Raw genomic sequence first — 17,750 nt, forward strand, 5'->3', positions numbered from 1 at the left:
TCAAGGGCAAGTGCTATGTGAATTTCTGTTACAAGCAGATCAGCCGTGATTTTGCTGAATGATAGAATAGGTCTGAGGTGCCAAATGGGCTACTCCTGCTCCTTGTTCACAAGTCAAAACAATGAGATTTTTCTGCTTCGTTACCATTTCCGCTTCCCTGGAGAAACATGTTCAGGTTGTAATCTTCTGTCATAAGGTCCAGGAACAACAATGTGAAGAGTATCACCTAAGTAAAAATAGAACATCTATTTTCACCAACATAAATCTGCTTCCATTGAATCATTCCATAAATTGCTCATCTCCATTTTGCCTCCCCATACCAAACAAAGTAGATAACGTTGCAACATGGGAGGCATTTCAACAATAATAATACAAGTTAGTTGTGATTGTAAACAGACATCCTCCAATGTGTTTTACTAACTGAGACTGGAGCAGAGATCAGGGTGCCCAAGTGCAGGAAGCAAAAAGTGTAGCATACTGGTACAGAAAGTAATTAGGAAAGCTAACAAAATGTTCTTTTGTATTCAATTACCCTTGCACAAACCAAGTAGGGAGGCAATGCTTCACTTACACAAAGGAAGCATGACACCACATTTAGAATATGGTGAATAGTTCGGGTCTTATTCAAGGATGAACATAGATGCATTGGAAGCAGTTCAGACAAAGTTGACAATATCAGGAACGGACAGGTGATCTTTTCAGGAAAGGTTAGACATGGAGTTTAGAAGAGAGGCAACTTGATTGAAAAATTTAAGATTCAAGGAGTCTTAACAAGTGGACGTGGCAAGGAGGCTTCCTCTTGTGGGAGAATCTAGAACTAGGGGGTCACCCATTTAACACTAGATGAAGCAATTTCTCTCAAAGAGGACTTAAGACTTCGAAACTCTTCCTCAAAAATGCAATGGAAGCAGAGTCTTGGAATATTTTTCAGTCTGAGGTAGATAGATTACTGGAAATCAATAGAGAGAAAGATTCAGGATTAGGCAGGAATCTGGAGTTGAGTTGACCGTCAGATCAGCCATGATCTTAATGAAGGAGCAGGCTTGAAGAGTCAATTGGTTACTCCTACTCCTAATTCACATGCTCATATCTTAAACGTAACCGAATCTTGCTTGCAGCATTGGGAATTAAGCCCTTAGATGCCAATCCTAGCACGTCAGGATTAAAGCTTTTTAAAAAGGCAATACAAATCACAAAACGTACACTTGAGTCCATCCTGCAAGTGCTCAGATACACGCCTTATGGCGAAGGCAAAATTTGACAAGCAGGCATTAAGACTGCAGTCAAAAAGGCAAAAAGACAGTTAGCATGGATATACTCAATGAACTGATATCAACATAACCAAATCTTAATCTGTTAACCACATCCAGCTACTTTCAAATGGAGTTCATTGAATGGTCCATTGAACCAGAGGTGGGGACTGTGCCTAAATTTGCTCAGCTTAGTTCGAGGGCACTAAGATCACCTGGCTTTCCTCCCAACACTGCATCTAAGGTAACTGCACCTAGAGCAGATTGGGAATCAACTAAGTTGATAGCCACATTGTAGGCAGCTAAGCTATCAATCAAACCTGCTCTATCCATTAAACTTTTCAACATTCCAAGCCAATCACTGTCCTGACTTTGAAAATATTACACTGTTCTTTCACTGACATGGAGTTAAAACTCTGGAGCTACATGCACCACCAACTGCTCACGGCATCATGGGTCTACCCAGAGCACATGGACTGCAGTGTTTCAAGGTGGCAACTCTCCACCACCTTTTCAAGGGAAACTAGGGATGGAAATAAATGCTGGCTAGTCAGCAATGACCAAGAATGAATTAGAAAAATCCAAAATTACCCTACTTACCATTTGGGTTGGCCACAGGGCGACTAAAATCCTGTGAACGGTTCTGGTTTGCATAAATATCAGGTCGAGGTTGTGGAACAACTGGAGTGGTTCCAGGGCCATGTGCTATAACAACTGGGTTTGCAGGAAGGGGTTTGATAATCCTCTGTTCAGTTTGTGGAGAAATTGACAGGAGGCTGGTGTTAGCCCTGGTCACCTGCCTTGAAGAACAATTTCCTCGTCGTCTTAATTCACTTAAAGCATTTTTGGTCCGAGCTATGGGAAACAAGATTGATTTATTTTACAAGGGGGTTTAAAATCTCTTTCATAATCATGAATCAGTAAACTCTGAAATGAATACTGACAAAAATGTCCTTAGTATTAAAATTCCAAGTCATTTACTGCTATCACTGTCTCTATTGTACAGTAAAAGATGAATGTAGAAACTTAGCTGAAGTGAAAGAAAGCAGAGAAATTATACCACACAAGAAAGTTTGACAAATATTAGCCATAACCAAAATTATTTCATACAAAACACTTTATGCAAAATACCTCGCTGGTTTGTAGCAAGTGCGACAGTGCTCTGTTGCAGACTCCTGGAAGTAAAATAAATGCAGCAGTTAGAAACACCAATGAGAAAGAAACCCCAATGTTAATCATTACATTTCTGGTCAATCCAGTAAGTATTTGATGCTTTCAAATGGGAAGGTTTTCAATGCACATCCAAGAACGCTCTGCATTTACAAAGGAAGTCTCTCTCTTCCAGGTGCACGATTTAGCGAAACAGATATCCACAAACACAAGAATATTTGGGAGGAAGGGGATAAGAGGAAATAATTTGTACATTTAGAATAACTCAGTGAGAGAATGGAATATTTTAGCTCTTAAGCTTGGGCTCTCTTCTTAAATGGTCTCTTGTAATTTCTGTTTGGCTGATCTCAATGTAGCTCCTGAATGGGGTGGATGGTCACATAACTTGTGTTAAATTGGACTTGGTACAGGACATAAAGTTATTGTACAGAGGATGGAAGTACATTCATTAGAATGAAGTAAAGGGAGTTTTATTTTGCATTGAACTGCAATGTAACTAACAGGAATGCTTAATGTGAACACCATACGCCTGACTTGAGGAAATATTCAATTTCAGCTTTGCAAGAGACTTTTCTACAAACATATATGATGGTGCATTCTAATTGCCATTATTTTGTTTAAAAATATAATAACTAGTGTAAATTTCAACTGAGAAGCTAATTACCTAATTTGAGAAAGTGTGTACTCCAATTTCCGCCAAAGGGATGGTAAAACTGCAGGTGCTTCCGGCATTGAATCTAGAAAAAAAAAGAGAAGAGGTGGATAAAATTCAGCTTTGCCAAAAGAAACTAGGACACTCCTGAGATTATAAGGTGCAGAGCTAGGTGAACACAGCAGGCCAAGCAGCAGAGGAGCAGGAAAACTGACTTTTCGGGTCTAGACACTTCTTCAGAAGTGGGGGAGGGGAGGGGGATTCTGAAATAAAGAGGGAGAAAGGGAGGCGAATGAAAGATGGATAAAGGAGCAGATAGGTGGAGAGGAGGCAGACAGGTTAAGGAGGCAGAGATGGAGCCAATAAAGGTTAGTGTAGGTGGGGAGTTAGGATGGGAGTTGGTCAGTCAAGGGAAGACAGACAGGTCAAGGAGGCGGGATGAGGCTGGTAGGTAGGAGGTGGGGTGGGGGTCAAGGTGAAAGGAGCGGATAGGTGAGAGAGATGTCAGACAGGTTAGAAAGGCAGGGACGAGCTGGGCTGGTTTTGGGATGCAGTAGGGAGAGGGGAGATTTTGAAGCTTGTGAAGTCCACATTGATACCATTGGGCTGCAGGGTTCCCAAGCAGATGAGGTGCTGTTCCTGCAACCTTCGGGTGGCATCGTTCTGGCACTGGAGGTGGCCCAGGATGGACAGGTGGCCCAAGGAGTGGGAGGAGGAGCTGAAGTGGTTCGCACCTGGGAGGTGCAGTCATTTGTTGCGAGCCAAGTGCAGGTGTTCCACAAAGCAGTCTCCAAGCTTCTACTTTGTTTCCCCGACATACAGAAGGCCACATCAGAAACAGGAGATACAGTATACCACATTAAACAGATGTTCACCTGCACGTATGTTAATATGGAAGATTTTCTTGGGGCCTGGGATGCAGGATGAGGGGAGAGGTGCAGGGGCAGGTGTAGCACTTCCTGTGGTTGCAGGGAAAAGTGCCAGGACTGGTGGGGAGTGTGGAGCAGACAGGGGAGTCACAGAGGGACAGGTCCCCCCGGAAGGCAGATAAGGGGAAGGAGGGAAAAATGTCCTTGGTGGGGAGTCAATTTGCAGATGGCGGAGGATGATGCATTGGATCCAGAGGTTAGTGGGGTGCTAAGTGAGGACGAGGGGGATTCTGTTTTGTTGCTGCTGCTTGGCCTGTGTGCATCCAGCTCTACACCTTGTTATCTCAGATTCTCCAACATCTGCAGTTCCTACTGTCCCTTGGAGATACAATTTGTCATCATACACATACATCATACACCCAAAACTGCAGGTGAGTTTACTGGCTGTATTTACTGTTAGTTAAATGAGAAAACATTTTCATGGAATCCTAGAATTCAGAGCACATACCACGCTTACCTCTTGCTTTCATAACCACATACTCGTTAAGAATAGTTTTCAAGTTTTTTCCAAAAAGTGACTGAAAGAGAATGATTTCAGTATTAATAAACAGCATGAAACCACAAAAAAAACTTTGGTTGGAATGTGTAACCGAAGTATAAAAAACTGATGCAAATATTCTACAGGTCAGGTAGAATCTGTGCAAAGGGAAACAGAGTTAACATTTCAGATTAATGATTAGACCTTAGAAGTGAAATTAGTTAGAAGCGTATTGTATATTAAGCAAATAAAGAGAAAGTTAGGAGGCGGAGAAGAACAGAAGAGAAATTAGATAGTAAAGGCAGGATAGATTGACTAACGAGAGAGGATGATGTTGTGAATCACAATGAAACAAAGAGAAGAGAGGCTATGGCAGTCGGAAAAAATGTGGTTAGTAATTGAGCAAAACTTTCTGAACACTGAATCCAAAAGGCTGTAAGGTGTCAAGTTGAATGATGGTGTTAGATTTTCTGAGGAATGGCAGTTTCACTCAGATTGTCACTCCACCCCTTCTTCATTACTAAAGACGACAGGTGGCACTTCTGACAAGATATGCCACTAACGAGCCTCCTTCAGTAAAATCCATCAGCAGGCAGATTTCGGAGGGGTTTGAATCTTGAGGGAAAGAGGCAACATCAGGTCAGGGATAGGTGTAGTTGAGTGTCTGAGAGGCAAGTACGAGTTCATCAGAACTCTGAATTTTTCAAGTTAAATGGATACTTTCAGATAGCTCTAAGCTCAGGAATCTTCAATTTCCTGGGCACTTTCTACTCAGTCTGCAACAATGGTAGTAGATTCACCAACTTTAGGTACATTTAAGGCGTCATTGGATAAGCATATGGACGTACGCGGAATAGTGTAGGTTAGATGGGCTGGAGATCGGTATGACAGGTCGGCACAACATCAAGGGCCGAAGGGCCTGTACTGAGCTGTAATGTTCTATGTTCTATAATGGGGAATCCCGAGATCCTGATGTGCAAGTCCTATCTATGCTGGAACAACAACTGTCTGGCCAATGGAACATGGTCAGAAGTTACTGCTCTTCAATATTATATTAAGCTGCATTTGAACAGAGCAGGAAAGCAAGGAGAAAGACAACAGGGGTGGGCAAGGAATAATTTTTCATTGGTCGCAAAACAGAGTCCCAAATTAATGCATTCCAAAATTAAGGCTTCTATGAAGTCGATTTAAAAACAGTTGTCAAAAAGTGACTTGAAGATAAATTTTTTAAAGTGCAAATATTTATCATTGTCTGTACTGCCAGAAAGGGTACTGGAGAAAGAGCAGGGCGAGGGACTCATTGGATAACTCCTTCAAATTGACGCTATTTACTTGGCCTCCCTGCTATATGATTCGGTGATTCAGTATTTCATTTGATAAAATTTTCATTACTAAGTCACTTAGTATATATGACATTTTGATTTTGCATAGAGGTGGGGGTGCTGGATGTCTTAAAATGCATAAAGGCGATGAATCCCTGGGATCTGATCAGGCGTCCCCTCAAACTTTGAGGGAAGCTAGAGAAGTGATTGCTGGGCCCCTTGCTCAGACATTTGTATCATTAATAGTTACAGGTGAGGTACTCAAAGACTGGAGGTTGGCTAATGGGGTGCCACTATTTAAAAAAGGTAAGGAAAAGCCAGGGAACGAGAGACTGGTCATCGGTGGTGAACATGTTGGTGCCATCCTGAGAGACATGTATTTCGAACAGCAAGGACTGATTAAGGATAGTCAACATGGCTTTCTGCATAGGATATATTGTCTCACTAACGTGAGTTTTTTTGAAGTAGTAACAAAGAGGTTTGGTGAAAGCAAATTGGTGGATGTGATCTACATGAATTTTGTTCAGGCGTTCAACAAGGTTCCACACAGTAGACTGGTTAGCAAGGTTAGATCACATGGAATACTTGGAGAACGAGCTACTTGAATATAGAACTGGCTCAAAGTAGGATAGAGGTGGTGTGGTGGAGGGTTGCTTTTCAGACTCGGTGCCTCTGATCAGCGCTGTGCAACAAGGAGCAGTGCTGAATCAGCTGTTCTTGGTCATTCATGTAAATGATTACACGTGAATATAGGAAGTATTGTTAGCAAGTTTGCAGTTGACACCAAAGTTGGTGTTGTGGACAGCCAAGGTTACCTCAGTGTACAACAGATCTTGATCGGATGTGTGTGCGCACGTGCGCGAGTCACAGCTCCTTGGAAGTAGAGTCACAGGTAGACAGGATAATAAAGAATGCTTATGGTATACTTGTCTTTATTAGTCAGTGCATTGAGTAGAGGAATTGGCAAGTCATGTTGTGCCTAGAGGACATTGGTTAGAATACTTTTGGAATACTGTGTGCAATTCTGATCTTCATTACTTCTTCAAAAAAAAACTCAATCAGGTTAGTGAGACATGATGTCTCATACAAAAAGCCACGTTAATGTCCCTAATCAGTCCATGCCTTTCCAAATACATGTAAATTCTATCCTTCAGGATGCCATTGTACAACTCACCCACTACTGATGTCCGGTTCGCTGGCCTACAGTTCCCTAGCTTTTCCTTACCACCTTTCTGAAATAGTGGCACCATGTTAGCCAACCTCCAATCTTCTGACACCACACCTGTAGCTATCAATTACACAAACAACTCAGCAAGGGGCCCAGCAATCACCTTCTTAGCTTCCCATTGAGTACTAGGGTATACCTGATCATGTCCTGGGTTTTTAATCTGCCTTTATTAAATTTTAAGACATTCAGTATCTCCTCCTCTATAATGTGGACATTTTTCAAGATGTGGCTATTTAGTTCCCCATGTTCTCTATCTTCCATGTCCTTCTCCCCAGTAAACACTGATGCAAAATGCTAGCGAGTTTTGAGAAGATTTTCAAAATACTTATTCAGTATCTGCCCCATCTCCTGCAGGTCCATGCATAGGTGGCCTTGCTGATTTTTAAGGGGCTCTATTTTCTCCCTAGTTACCTTTTTGTCCTTAAATGATCGATCATAGAATCCCTATAGTGTGGAAACAGGCCAATACACTTCGCCCACATATCTTTGGACTGTGGGAGGAAACTGGAGCACTTGGAGGACACCCGCATATTTATAGAATCCCTTTGGATTATCCTTAACCCTATATGCCAAAGTTATTTCATGTCCCTTTTTGCCTCTTGATCTGCCCTCTTTAGAATAGTGCTCCTGTCTTTATACTCTCCTGGAGATTCACTCAGTTTCTGCTGTCTGTACCTGACATATGCTTCTTTCTCATTCTTCACCAAAACCTCAATTTCTGTAGTCATTCAGCATTCCCTACACCTACCAGCCTTGCCCTTCACCCTAAAAAGGAACATACTATCTCTGAACTCTCATTATCTCATTTGAGGGATTGCCATTTTCCATACACCCCCCCATCAATCTTTGAAAGTTCTTGCCTTACACCACCAAAATTGGCCTTCACCCAATTTAGAACTAACTTTTAGATCTGGTCTATCCTTTTCAATCAGTATTTTAAAACTAATTGAATAATGATCATTTGACCTAAAACGCTCCCCCACTCAAGTCACCTGCCCTGCTTTATTTCCAAGTATGTCAAGTTGTGCACTCGCTCTCATAGGTACATGCACATACCAAATCAGAATACTTTCTTGTACACACTTAAATTCTTCTCCATCCAAGTTCTTAACACAGTTGCAGCTCCAGTCTATTTGGAAAGTTAGAATCCCCCATCATATCCATGCTATTATTCTCTATTATAATAGAGGTCTCCTTATAAATTTATTTCTCAATTTCCACTACTATTGGAGGGTCTACAGTAAAATCCCAATAAGGTGATCATCCCTTTTTTTTTATTATTTCTCAGGTCCACCCAAATAATCTCCCAGACAAATTCCCAGGAATATCCTCTTGAAGCACAGCCATAAATGTTACCCCTAATCAAAAATGCCACTTCCCCTCCACTCTTGACCCCCTTTCTATCATTCCTATAGCATCTATGTACTGGAAGGTTGAGCTGCCAATTGGTCTATCCTTGAGCCACGTCTCTGTAATTGCTATGATATCCCAGTCCCATGTCCCCAAGCATCCCCCAAGCCTTTAGTTTTGAAATAAATGGAGATTAATTTATCAGTCCTACCTCATTCTCTGCTCCGACTGTTTGACTTACTCCTTATCCCAGCTGCATCAGTCTCAGATTGATATCTTTCTTCATGATCTTCCTCGGTCCTGTCCCCCGCCCCCAATCTCCCCACTAGTATATTAATCCCCTTCCAATTCAGGTGCAATCCGTCCTTCTTATACAGGTGACTTCTACTCTAGAAGAGATTCAAATGATCCAAAGGAAAAAAAAGAAAAACCATGAATTCTTTTCTCCGCACAGCAGGTTCTCAGCCACGCATTCATCTATCTGTTCTATCCTCCTATTCCTACCCTCACCTCACTCGTGGCACCAGGAGTAATTCAGATATTACCACCCTCAAGGACCTACTTTTTAAATTCTTGCCTACCTTCCTATATTCCCTCCTGTGAATCTCATCCTTTTCTCTTGAAAGGGTTCAGAAAAGATTTACAAGAATGTTGCCTGGGTTAGAGTTTTTGAGCTCGAGAGAGAGAGTGACTGAATAGGCTGGGGCTATTTTCCCTAGCGAGTCGGAGGCTGAAGGGTGACCTTAAAGAAGTTTATAAAATCATGAGGGCCACAGACAGGATGACAAGGTGTTTTCCACAGGGCTGAGGAGACCAAAAGTAGAGGGCATACGCGTATACTGAGAGGTGAAAGATCTAAGGAGCAACGTTTTCATGCAGCGGGTGGTGCATGTATGGAATGAGCTGCCAGAGGAAGTGGGGGAGGCTGGTACAATTACACTTGAAAGGCATTTGGGTGGGTATATGAATAGGAAGGGTTTGGAGGGATATGGGCCAAATGCTGGTAAATGGGATTAAATTAATTTAGGAGATCTGGTCGGCATGGACAAGTTGGACCTTAGGGTCTGCTTCCACACTGTACAGCTCTATGACTCTCAAATTATCCCTCCTGTAAATATCTGGATTTTGCATTAGAAAATATTAGTCAAAAGTCAGTTACTATTTTTTGTGGAATGATAAATGACCAATTTTCATAATAGAACATAGAACATAGAACAATACAGCACAGAACAGGCCCTTCAGCCCTCAATGTTGCGCTGACCTGTGAATTAATCTAAGCACCTCCCCCTACACTATCCCATCATTATCCATATGCTTATCCAAGGACTGTTTAAATGCCCCTAATGTGGCTGAGTTCACTACATTGGCAGGCAGGGCGTTCCACGCCCTTACCACTCTCTGAGTAAAGAACCTGCCTCTGACATCTGTCTTAAATCTATCACCCCTCAATTTGTAGCTATGCCCCCTTATACAAGCTGAAGTCATCATCCTCGGAAAAAGACTCTCACTATCCACCCTATCTAATCCTCTGATCATCTTGGATATCTCTATTAAATGCCCTCTTAGCCTCCTTCTATCCAAACAGAACAGACCCAAGTCCCTCAGCCTTTCTTCATAGGGCCTGCACTCCAGACCAGGCAACATCCTGGTAAATCTCCTCTGCACCTTTTCCAATGCTTCCACATCCTTCCTGTAATGGGGCGACCAGAGCTGCACGCAATATTCCAAATGAGGCCGCACTAGCGTTTTGTAACGTTTGCGGCACACAAGTGCGGGGCAATGACTATCCCCAACAGAGAATCTAATCATGATCTCTGACATTCAATGGCATCCTGATGACAAAATCACCAATTACTGGCATCCTGGGGTTTAGCATTAACCAGAAACTAGTGGGCCAGTCATACAAGTACTGTCACTACGGGAACAGGCAAGGGATTAGGAATCTTTTCTGAGTAATTAATCTCCTGGCATTCAAAACCTGCTCAAGTCAGGAGTGTAGTGGGACACTCAAGAAGCTTGACACCATGCAGGCAAAGCAGCCTGCTTAACTGTCACCACACTGACAAACATTCAGTCTATCCATCACTGACACTCAGGAGCAAGTGTGTGCCATCTACAAGATGCATTGCAGAAATTCACGAAGGCTGTTTAGACTACACCTTCTAAACCCACAAATACTAACACATAGAAGGATAAAGGCAGCAAATACATGGGAATATCACTTGCAAGTTTATGAATGACATGAGCTTGGCTTCTAAACTCCTTCGGTTTGACAACATTTTAAACAATTTCAACAGGTTCCTATTTCGTATTTTTCAAAATCCATTCATGAGAAATGGGTTTACCTGGTTGGGCCAGCATTTATTGCTCACAGATTTCCTTCCTATTGCCTTCGGTGAGCTGCCTCTGGTCATTTTGTGTCGGTAGACCCACATTACTGTTCAGAAGTTTTAGGATTTATATGCAGGAAAGGAACACTGATATTTCAGATTCAGGATGGTAAGTAGGCTTGAAGGAGATCTGTCAGGTGATGAAATTCCACACAGCAAGTGCCCTTGTCCTTTTAGATGGAAGTGGTTGTAGATTTGAAAATTGTCTTAGGAACCTTGATTTTCTGTGTTGCAGACAGTAAAGCCTGCAGCAATGTTCTTCCTCAAAATATAACTTAGTTGTGCAGATAATTTGCATACATATTGACAGAATAGTTGGTACAGCTTAATATTTAAGTTCTAAAGCTAAGTCAAGCTTCACAGAAATCTTTACTTTCACAAAATCCAACCAAGAAATCATAAATCTAACTAACAAATTAATTGTATTAAACTAAATCTAATCAGTCTCATTACCTCAATGTAGATTTGATGACATAGGTTTGAGACTTTCATTTCGAAACTAGCTGAGGTTTTACTGGTGATACATAACTGAGAACATAGAACATTACAGCACAGTACAGACCCTTCCGCCTTCAATGTTGTGCCGACCTGTCATACCGATCTGAAGCCCATCTAACCTACACTATTCCATGTACGTCCATATGCTTATCCAATGACGACTTAAATGTACCTAAAGTTGGCGAATCCACATACCATTGCAGGCAAAGCGTTCCATTCCCTTACTACTGAGTAAAGAAACTACCTCTGACATCTGTCCTATATCTCTCACCCCTCAATTTAAAGCTATGCCCCCTCGTGCTCGCCGTCACCATCCTAGGAAAAAGGGTGGATAGGGAGAGCCTATCTAACCCTCTGATTATTTTATATGTTTCAATTAAGTCACCTCTCAACCCTAAGACTTAAGACAGGTGATCATCTGCTGCACTCCTTCTACAGCTAGTAGATCTTTGGTTAGGTAAGATATGGCATACAATGTTGTAGATTCGGCCTCATCAGAATTCAATGCATTTGAAGTATGACTTCTTAGCTTTTGTAATCAAATCTTTTTGCGATAAAGGTGAACATACGAGAAGGATGACAGAATCAAAAAAAAATCTCAAATAAAATAAGTAGGGCAATAACACGCCTGTATGATATTTCAATCCTTTTTTAGTCAAGTATAGCTCATTGAAGGACAAGTGCAACACATACTCCAAACAGTGGTGAAATACCAATAAACTGAAAACGACCTAGTTGTCTTAACAGATCAACCAAAGAACAGCAATCAACAAAGCAGATAGACAATCGCTCATTTTTGGCAAAAAAGGAGAACATAGATCAAGAGGAGGAGGAATGGCCAAACTGTACTCTGCCTTATAGTGTCTCAAGTTCTATATCCGGCCCTGATCATTGATAATGAAAGAAGAAACTGAAACAGCATGAGATGGAGTACAGAATGAGATCTTGAAAGATGAAACATGGGAATCTTGGGTTTTTAAACTTGAAAAAGGAATGTGTGAAAGTGGATCTTTAGAAGCAGGAGATCGTAAGAAAGTGGAAGAGTTTAGAATATTAATTCAAAAATAAAGAGGGCACAGGTTCAAACTGGGAAAAATTAATGACTTATAAGGATACTAATTCTTCACAGAGTGAACCTTTAAATGGTGACAATGTAGCAAAATGCACCCTTGAAAAGCTGCAATTTTCAACTTAGGCTGTCTGCACACATCAAGAATTTTCCCACCGAGATAAAAGGCACAGGTTAGCTTTACACATTCATCACAGACACATCCTGCTTGAACACATGGGCCCAAGCAACAAAAACTGAATCTTTATCCATCTGAGGATTGTGTTGAGGCCTGCTTCAACCCTTTTTTAAAAAAATGTGGTATTGTAAAATCTAGTCTTCTGATTTATCACATGGGAGCTCTGCTTGGAGGTCCTTAATGGGCCTTTCAATCCCACCAATACTTATAACGCAGAGAAATTATGCATGCAATCCATACCAGCAAACAAGCAGGCACCACCCCATCCTCGGTACTGTGTTCGGCATACTCCTTTAGATCTCCACTTTCCAATATAAAGGTTCTGCAAGTATTAGAAAGCTTTTCTTGCTGCAGGTATCCTGTAAGAAAAACATAATAAAGTTCAGCTTGTCATTGGCCAATGCAGGAAGTGACATTTTAAAATATAAGCTGCTGCAAACATTTTAGCAGTTGAAGAATTAAGCAGAGATAGGAGGAACTGCAGATGCTGAAGAATCTGAGATGACAAAGTGTAGAGCTGGATGAACATAGCAGGCCAGGCAGCAGAGGAGTAAGAAGACTTTGATGCTGCTTGGCCTGCTGTGTTCATCCAGCTCTACACCATGTTATCAAAGAATTAAACATAGGCTTTTACCATAAACAGATGCAAAGGAAGTTCAGAATCTTAACCAAAAATCACAGGTTTTTCAGCCATGATTTTGCTTTGTAGGGAAATTCCCCTTTTGCAAATTGTGATAAGCTTCAGCAAATGTGCTTGTTTAGTGCGGCAAGCATTAGCAGACAAATATCTGTTTTTCAAACAAGGGAAAAAAGTATCATTCCTTATGTATCACACACTGGAACACTTGTTTGGTAGATCAGGTGGACAACATTCAGACGGAGTACAGCAGTTGGTATGATTGTGTCATCATGTATCACGTTATGTATGCAACTGATGAGTTACATGGGATGTCAAATTTGAGATATGGGGACAAATACTTCCATTAAAGTAAATAATGATTTGCAATGATGCTAGGCTTTCTGAAGGAGGAAACGTCTGGCTGCTTGACAGCAAGCTGTTACTAACTGCTGCAATTCCATCATGACCCCACGACTCCTCCAACAACTATCCCATCTCTGCCTTGCTCGCCATATCCCAAGCCTAGGCAAGACTTAATAACTGATAGTTACATAACATATTTGCGTGATGCTAGAGATTTGAGAAACTCACTTCTGGATGTTGAGGATTAAAATTCTACATTAAACAAATCTTGATTGTGAGCTATACTGCTATGCATTACAACAGAAATCATCATTTTACAGGGCTGCATTAATTCACTGGACAATGTGCCATTATCATTCATTTTAAGTACATTTCGTAAGCCCTTTATGTAAATTATCCACATATCACTCAAATAAAAGGCTACTCCTTCACTTTCTTTCCTATAAGCATTTAAATAAGCACAACATTTTTGTATTCCATCTGTGTGACCTGAGAAAAACATTTAGCCATGTAATGATACTTATTGTTCTACTTAACTCATAGCACACTGGTGAAGGGCAACTTGTTTCAGTTATCCTAAGAATGAACAATCTACTGTATATTAAAATATAAAAATATACATCAATTTCTTCTGCTGTGCTCTAGTTTTGATCATTAAAAACATAAATGGTTGAGAGTAGGCTACACAATTCTGACCCATTTTATTCGTTCTTCAATAAACAATTCGAAGCCTTTATTTAGTTTCAATAACATACACAGAAATTTAACATGTCTATCTTGGTGCATGAGTCTAGATCAGCAACTATAAAAGCATTAACTCAGTGGTAGAACAATCGTACACCTACAAGTCAGAAAATTCTGGTTCAAGTCCTATTCCAGAGACATAAGTGTACAATCTAGGCTGGTACTTCTTTCTAGAGCTATAGGAGTACTATCTTTTTCCAAGTTGCCAAATTTCCAATGAGATGTTAAATGGAAGTTCCACCTACCCTCTTACTTGAACATAAAAGATACTAATATTTATATTTCAGCTAATATCATTAAAAACACTGTTCATCATTTCCAGGACTTGAGCACGCACATTGTTTGATACATAGCTTGGGTTATAGTAGTAACTACATTCCAAGCACTTCACAATATAAATCCTCAAAATCCTGCATTTACAGAAGAAATTAACATGAATTGTTTCTTTTGTATACTGTATTTAAAGGACAATAACAAGTGTGCATTTTTCCTTTGTAATGAGTCAACTATAAACATACAGCTATTTGCATTAGTTATACTTTCAGACTATGATCGGGGATGAGGTACTACCTTATATGTTTTAGCAACTACGCTGTTTACCACATCAATCATGAAGAGTGTCTGACATCTGCCTAATGGAATGATTACCAATTAATTTTCAAGGCCAATTAATAATCACCATTTTGGGTTTAAATATTTCACATTGAATGGAAGCTGAATTTTTTTCATGAAAGAAGACAGCTTCAGAGCAAGGAAAAACAGACATCAAGTGAACACAGCCAAATTGTAGAATCAATAACTTGATAACTGATTCCAGCAGCTCCACAGCATCCTAGGATAAAACTAACTTGTAAGCAGCCAGTGTGATTCATTAATGGAATGGGAAGGATGATGGTTTGAAATTTTTTGTGCAGGATTCATTGTAAGTATTCTATCTTTCTACTAGGTAGAAAATTAGCATACAAAAACAAAATAATTTATTCCAAGCCTTAGGGTGTTATTCACACACAATATCCGCATTAAAAATAAATAGCAGTCACGATGTTGCTGTCCATTCTTTGCAATTGATGTAAAATGTCTGCTGAGGCAGATTAAGAACAACCACATTCACGTTCTAAAGTCACATGAAGCAATGTCAACACAATGTCAGAGATAGCTGAAGCTGTCAAGCACAGATGACACTGAGTTGAGGCAAAAGGAAAAAGTGAATAAATATCCAGTCGGAGAACCAGACACTCGCAAATATAATTAACCCACGGTGGCAGACCCAGTGTAGTACTGGCTGCGATTCAACTGTACAACAGAAACTTTGAGTAAGTTACCACTAAAGGTTGCTAATTAAACGGCCTTCGACAATAGGTATCTCTAGATGGAGCGAGTGATATCCCACCCACTTGAAGCTGCAAAATACAGTACTGCCCGCCGCCGGTTCTAACGCCTTCCCAATCAGCGGCCCAGCACCGCCCCAGGGACACAGATGGCCCACTGGACCGAGTGTCCAACCCACCTACCCAAGACAAGCCGCGCTACGTCTGACGGCAGCAGCATGTTCACCGAATCAGCCCCTGGAAATGAGGAGGGAGCCGTGAGGAGCGGCCGACCTTCCCTCGCCGTTCGCCGCTCAACCACATTAGATGCCGGTCCTCCAGCTGAAAATGGCGCGTAAAAACAACGCAGCCCTTATCCCGCACCAGCGTCCGGCGGAAGTGAGGCGACAGGTAGATTGCAATGTGGGAGTTGTAGTTTAATGAAACGAGTGGACTACAAGCCCCGACAGCCGCATGGCTTCCGCGCACGCGTATGGATTGATGGAGGAGGCGGGGTGGAGGTCAATTTGTAGATCGGTTCAACGTTTCAGCGGCGACTTCTCTGCAACGAACTCATGGCCTGGGCTCGAGTTTAAATGAAGTTTGATTCGGACCCAGAGTGGTGTGCGGATTTTTATTACTGTGAGTTCTGGTACAAGGATGTTGCTTGACCGTGCTGCGGACATGGCACGATGTTTGGCGGCTTAGAGGTGATTTTCTAAATAAACCAATCCTGGCGTATCCTCTTATCCATTATCGCCGACTCACGCAGTTTGATTCGCTGGGATGTGATGAGTGTTTCCCGCCAAGCGGAAGGTCAGCATAGACGCTGATTATACGGAAACATTGTCCGCCAGCCTGTCTGGATCATTGCGTGGGTCCTGTATGACTGATAGGTCCCATCTGCAGGCTCTGCCATACTGGGCAAGGTAACAAAGTGTGAGGCTGGACGAACACAGCAGGCCAAGCAGCAATCTTAGGAACACAAAAGCTGACGTTTCCGGCCTAGACCCTTCATCAGAAAAGGGTCAGTGGTGAGCCGGCCTTTGCTCGGTGAGACAGATGGAGGTTTGTGACCACCGTCTGACTTCACTTCTGCACATTCCTGACGAAAACTCCCGAGGCATTCGGTGCCCTCCCCAAGCGACCAGTCATTCACAAGCCAGAACAAAAACAAAGTTGCTGGAAAAGCCCAGCAGATCTGGCAGCGACTGTGAAGTTCTCAGGAAGGGTCCACCGGACCGGAAACGTTAACTCTGATTTCTTTTTCCTTCAAAGATGCTGCCAGACCTGCTGGGCTTTTCCAGCAACTTTGTTTGTGTTCCTAATTTACAGCATCTGCAGCTCTTTCGGTTTTTATTCACAAGCCAGAGACTGACTCAGGCAACATTTAATGGAGATGGTGGAAGGAAGGGGTTCTGAGCTGGTGAGAACCACGTGTTGCCTGTTTTACGGGAGGCTCACCATACTCAGTGCCACTTAAAACCTTAACTGGAAAAGAACAGCATTCCATGGGGTCAAGGATCCCGAGGCTGCTAACCCTTTTGACCCGCAGAATCACTGGGAGGCAGAGGCTCCTGTCCGCCTGACAAACACTCAGGGTCGGATCAGTGCTGGATCCCAGGCCACAGGTGAAAAGTCGTATACCATGGATGCTGGAAGTCTGAAATGAAAACAACCAGAAAAACTCAGCAACTTTGACAACATCTGTGAAAAGAGAAATGACATTAATGTTTTGAGATCAAGATGACTCTTCGTACAAGAGAATAATGGTAGGAAAGGGGAGAAGAGGTGTCTTTTGCCATGTCCCCCACCCCATGCTGAGTTCTACAGGCACTAAACTTGCTTTGACAAAGCATTGATTGATTTTGTCTTCAAGCATAGTGTTATTGGAATGGATACTCCCAGAAAAGTAAAAGATTTGTACTGAACAGAGGACAATGTTGGTAGTGATGCAATAGTAATTTGGAGTTTGTGGCTAGTGGTGACTTGAGGCAAAATGATTTCTTCAGACTTGGCATCAAGCCAAAGTGTTCTGAAGCTAGTGCAAGTGATTAACAAGCAACTGAATGTCTTCTGAGAGCATAGTCATCTGCTAACAAGTGTATGCCTGGCAGCTATTTATTGTTGTCACATGTACCTAAGCACTAAAAGGTTTTGTTTTGTAGAGTTTAGCAACCTTTGTGTAAACCTGGAGTCTTTG

At 41.8% G+C, this 17,750-nt stretch overlaps 2 protein-coding genes across 9 annotated transcripts in view; one reads left to right on the top strand and one right to left on the bottom strand.

Annotated features, from left to right (window-relative positions):
* npat (nuclear protein, ataxia-telangiectasia locus) overlaps positions 1-15,930 on the bottom strand; it is a 44,407-nt gene extending 28,477 nt beyond the window's left edge. The window contains exons 1-7 of the mRNA XM_048533058.2: positions 15,752-15,930; positions 12,755-12,873; positions 4,459-4,519; positions 3,085-3,157; positions 2,382-2,425; positions 1,851-2,105; positions 145-226 (exon numbers count right to left, since the gene is read on the bottom strand). Of these exons, the coding sequence (XP_048389015.1) occupies positions 145-226; positions 1,851-2,105; positions 2,382-2,425; positions 3,085-3,157; positions 4,459-4,519; positions 12,755-12,873; positions 15,752-15,788 (671 nt within the window). The 5' untranslated portion in view covers positions 15,789-15,930. The remainder of the gene's footprint in view (positions 1-144; positions 227-1,850; positions 2,106-2,381; positions 2,426-3,084; positions 3,158-4,458; positions 4,520-12,754; positions 12,874-15,751) is intronic.
* Positions 15,931-16,056: 126 nt separating this feature from the next.
* The window catches only part of atm (ATM serine/threonine kinase), a 173,081-nt gene continuing 171,387 nt past the window's right edge, over positions 16,057-17,750 (top strand). For 6 of the 8 annotated variants that reach the window (XR_009445848.1, XM_059646634.1, XM_059646637.1 and 3 more), the window contains exon 1: positions 16,057-16,189. The gene's annotated coding sequence lies outside the window, so the exon portion shown is untranslated. Of the gene's footprint in view, positions 16,258-16,363; positions 16,477-17,750 lie in introns of those variants that run through there. The other 2 variants (XM_059646635.1, XM_059646636.1) reach the window with 2 other exon arrangements.

Source organism: Stegostoma tigrinum, chromosome 6 (genome assembly GCF_030684315.1).
Source record: "Stegostoma tigrinum isolate sSteTig4 chromosome 6, sSteTig4.hap1, whole genome shotgun sequence".
NCBI lineage: Eukaryota > Metazoa > Chordata > Chondrichthyes > Orectolobiformes > Stegostomatidae > Stegostoma > Stegostoma tigrinum.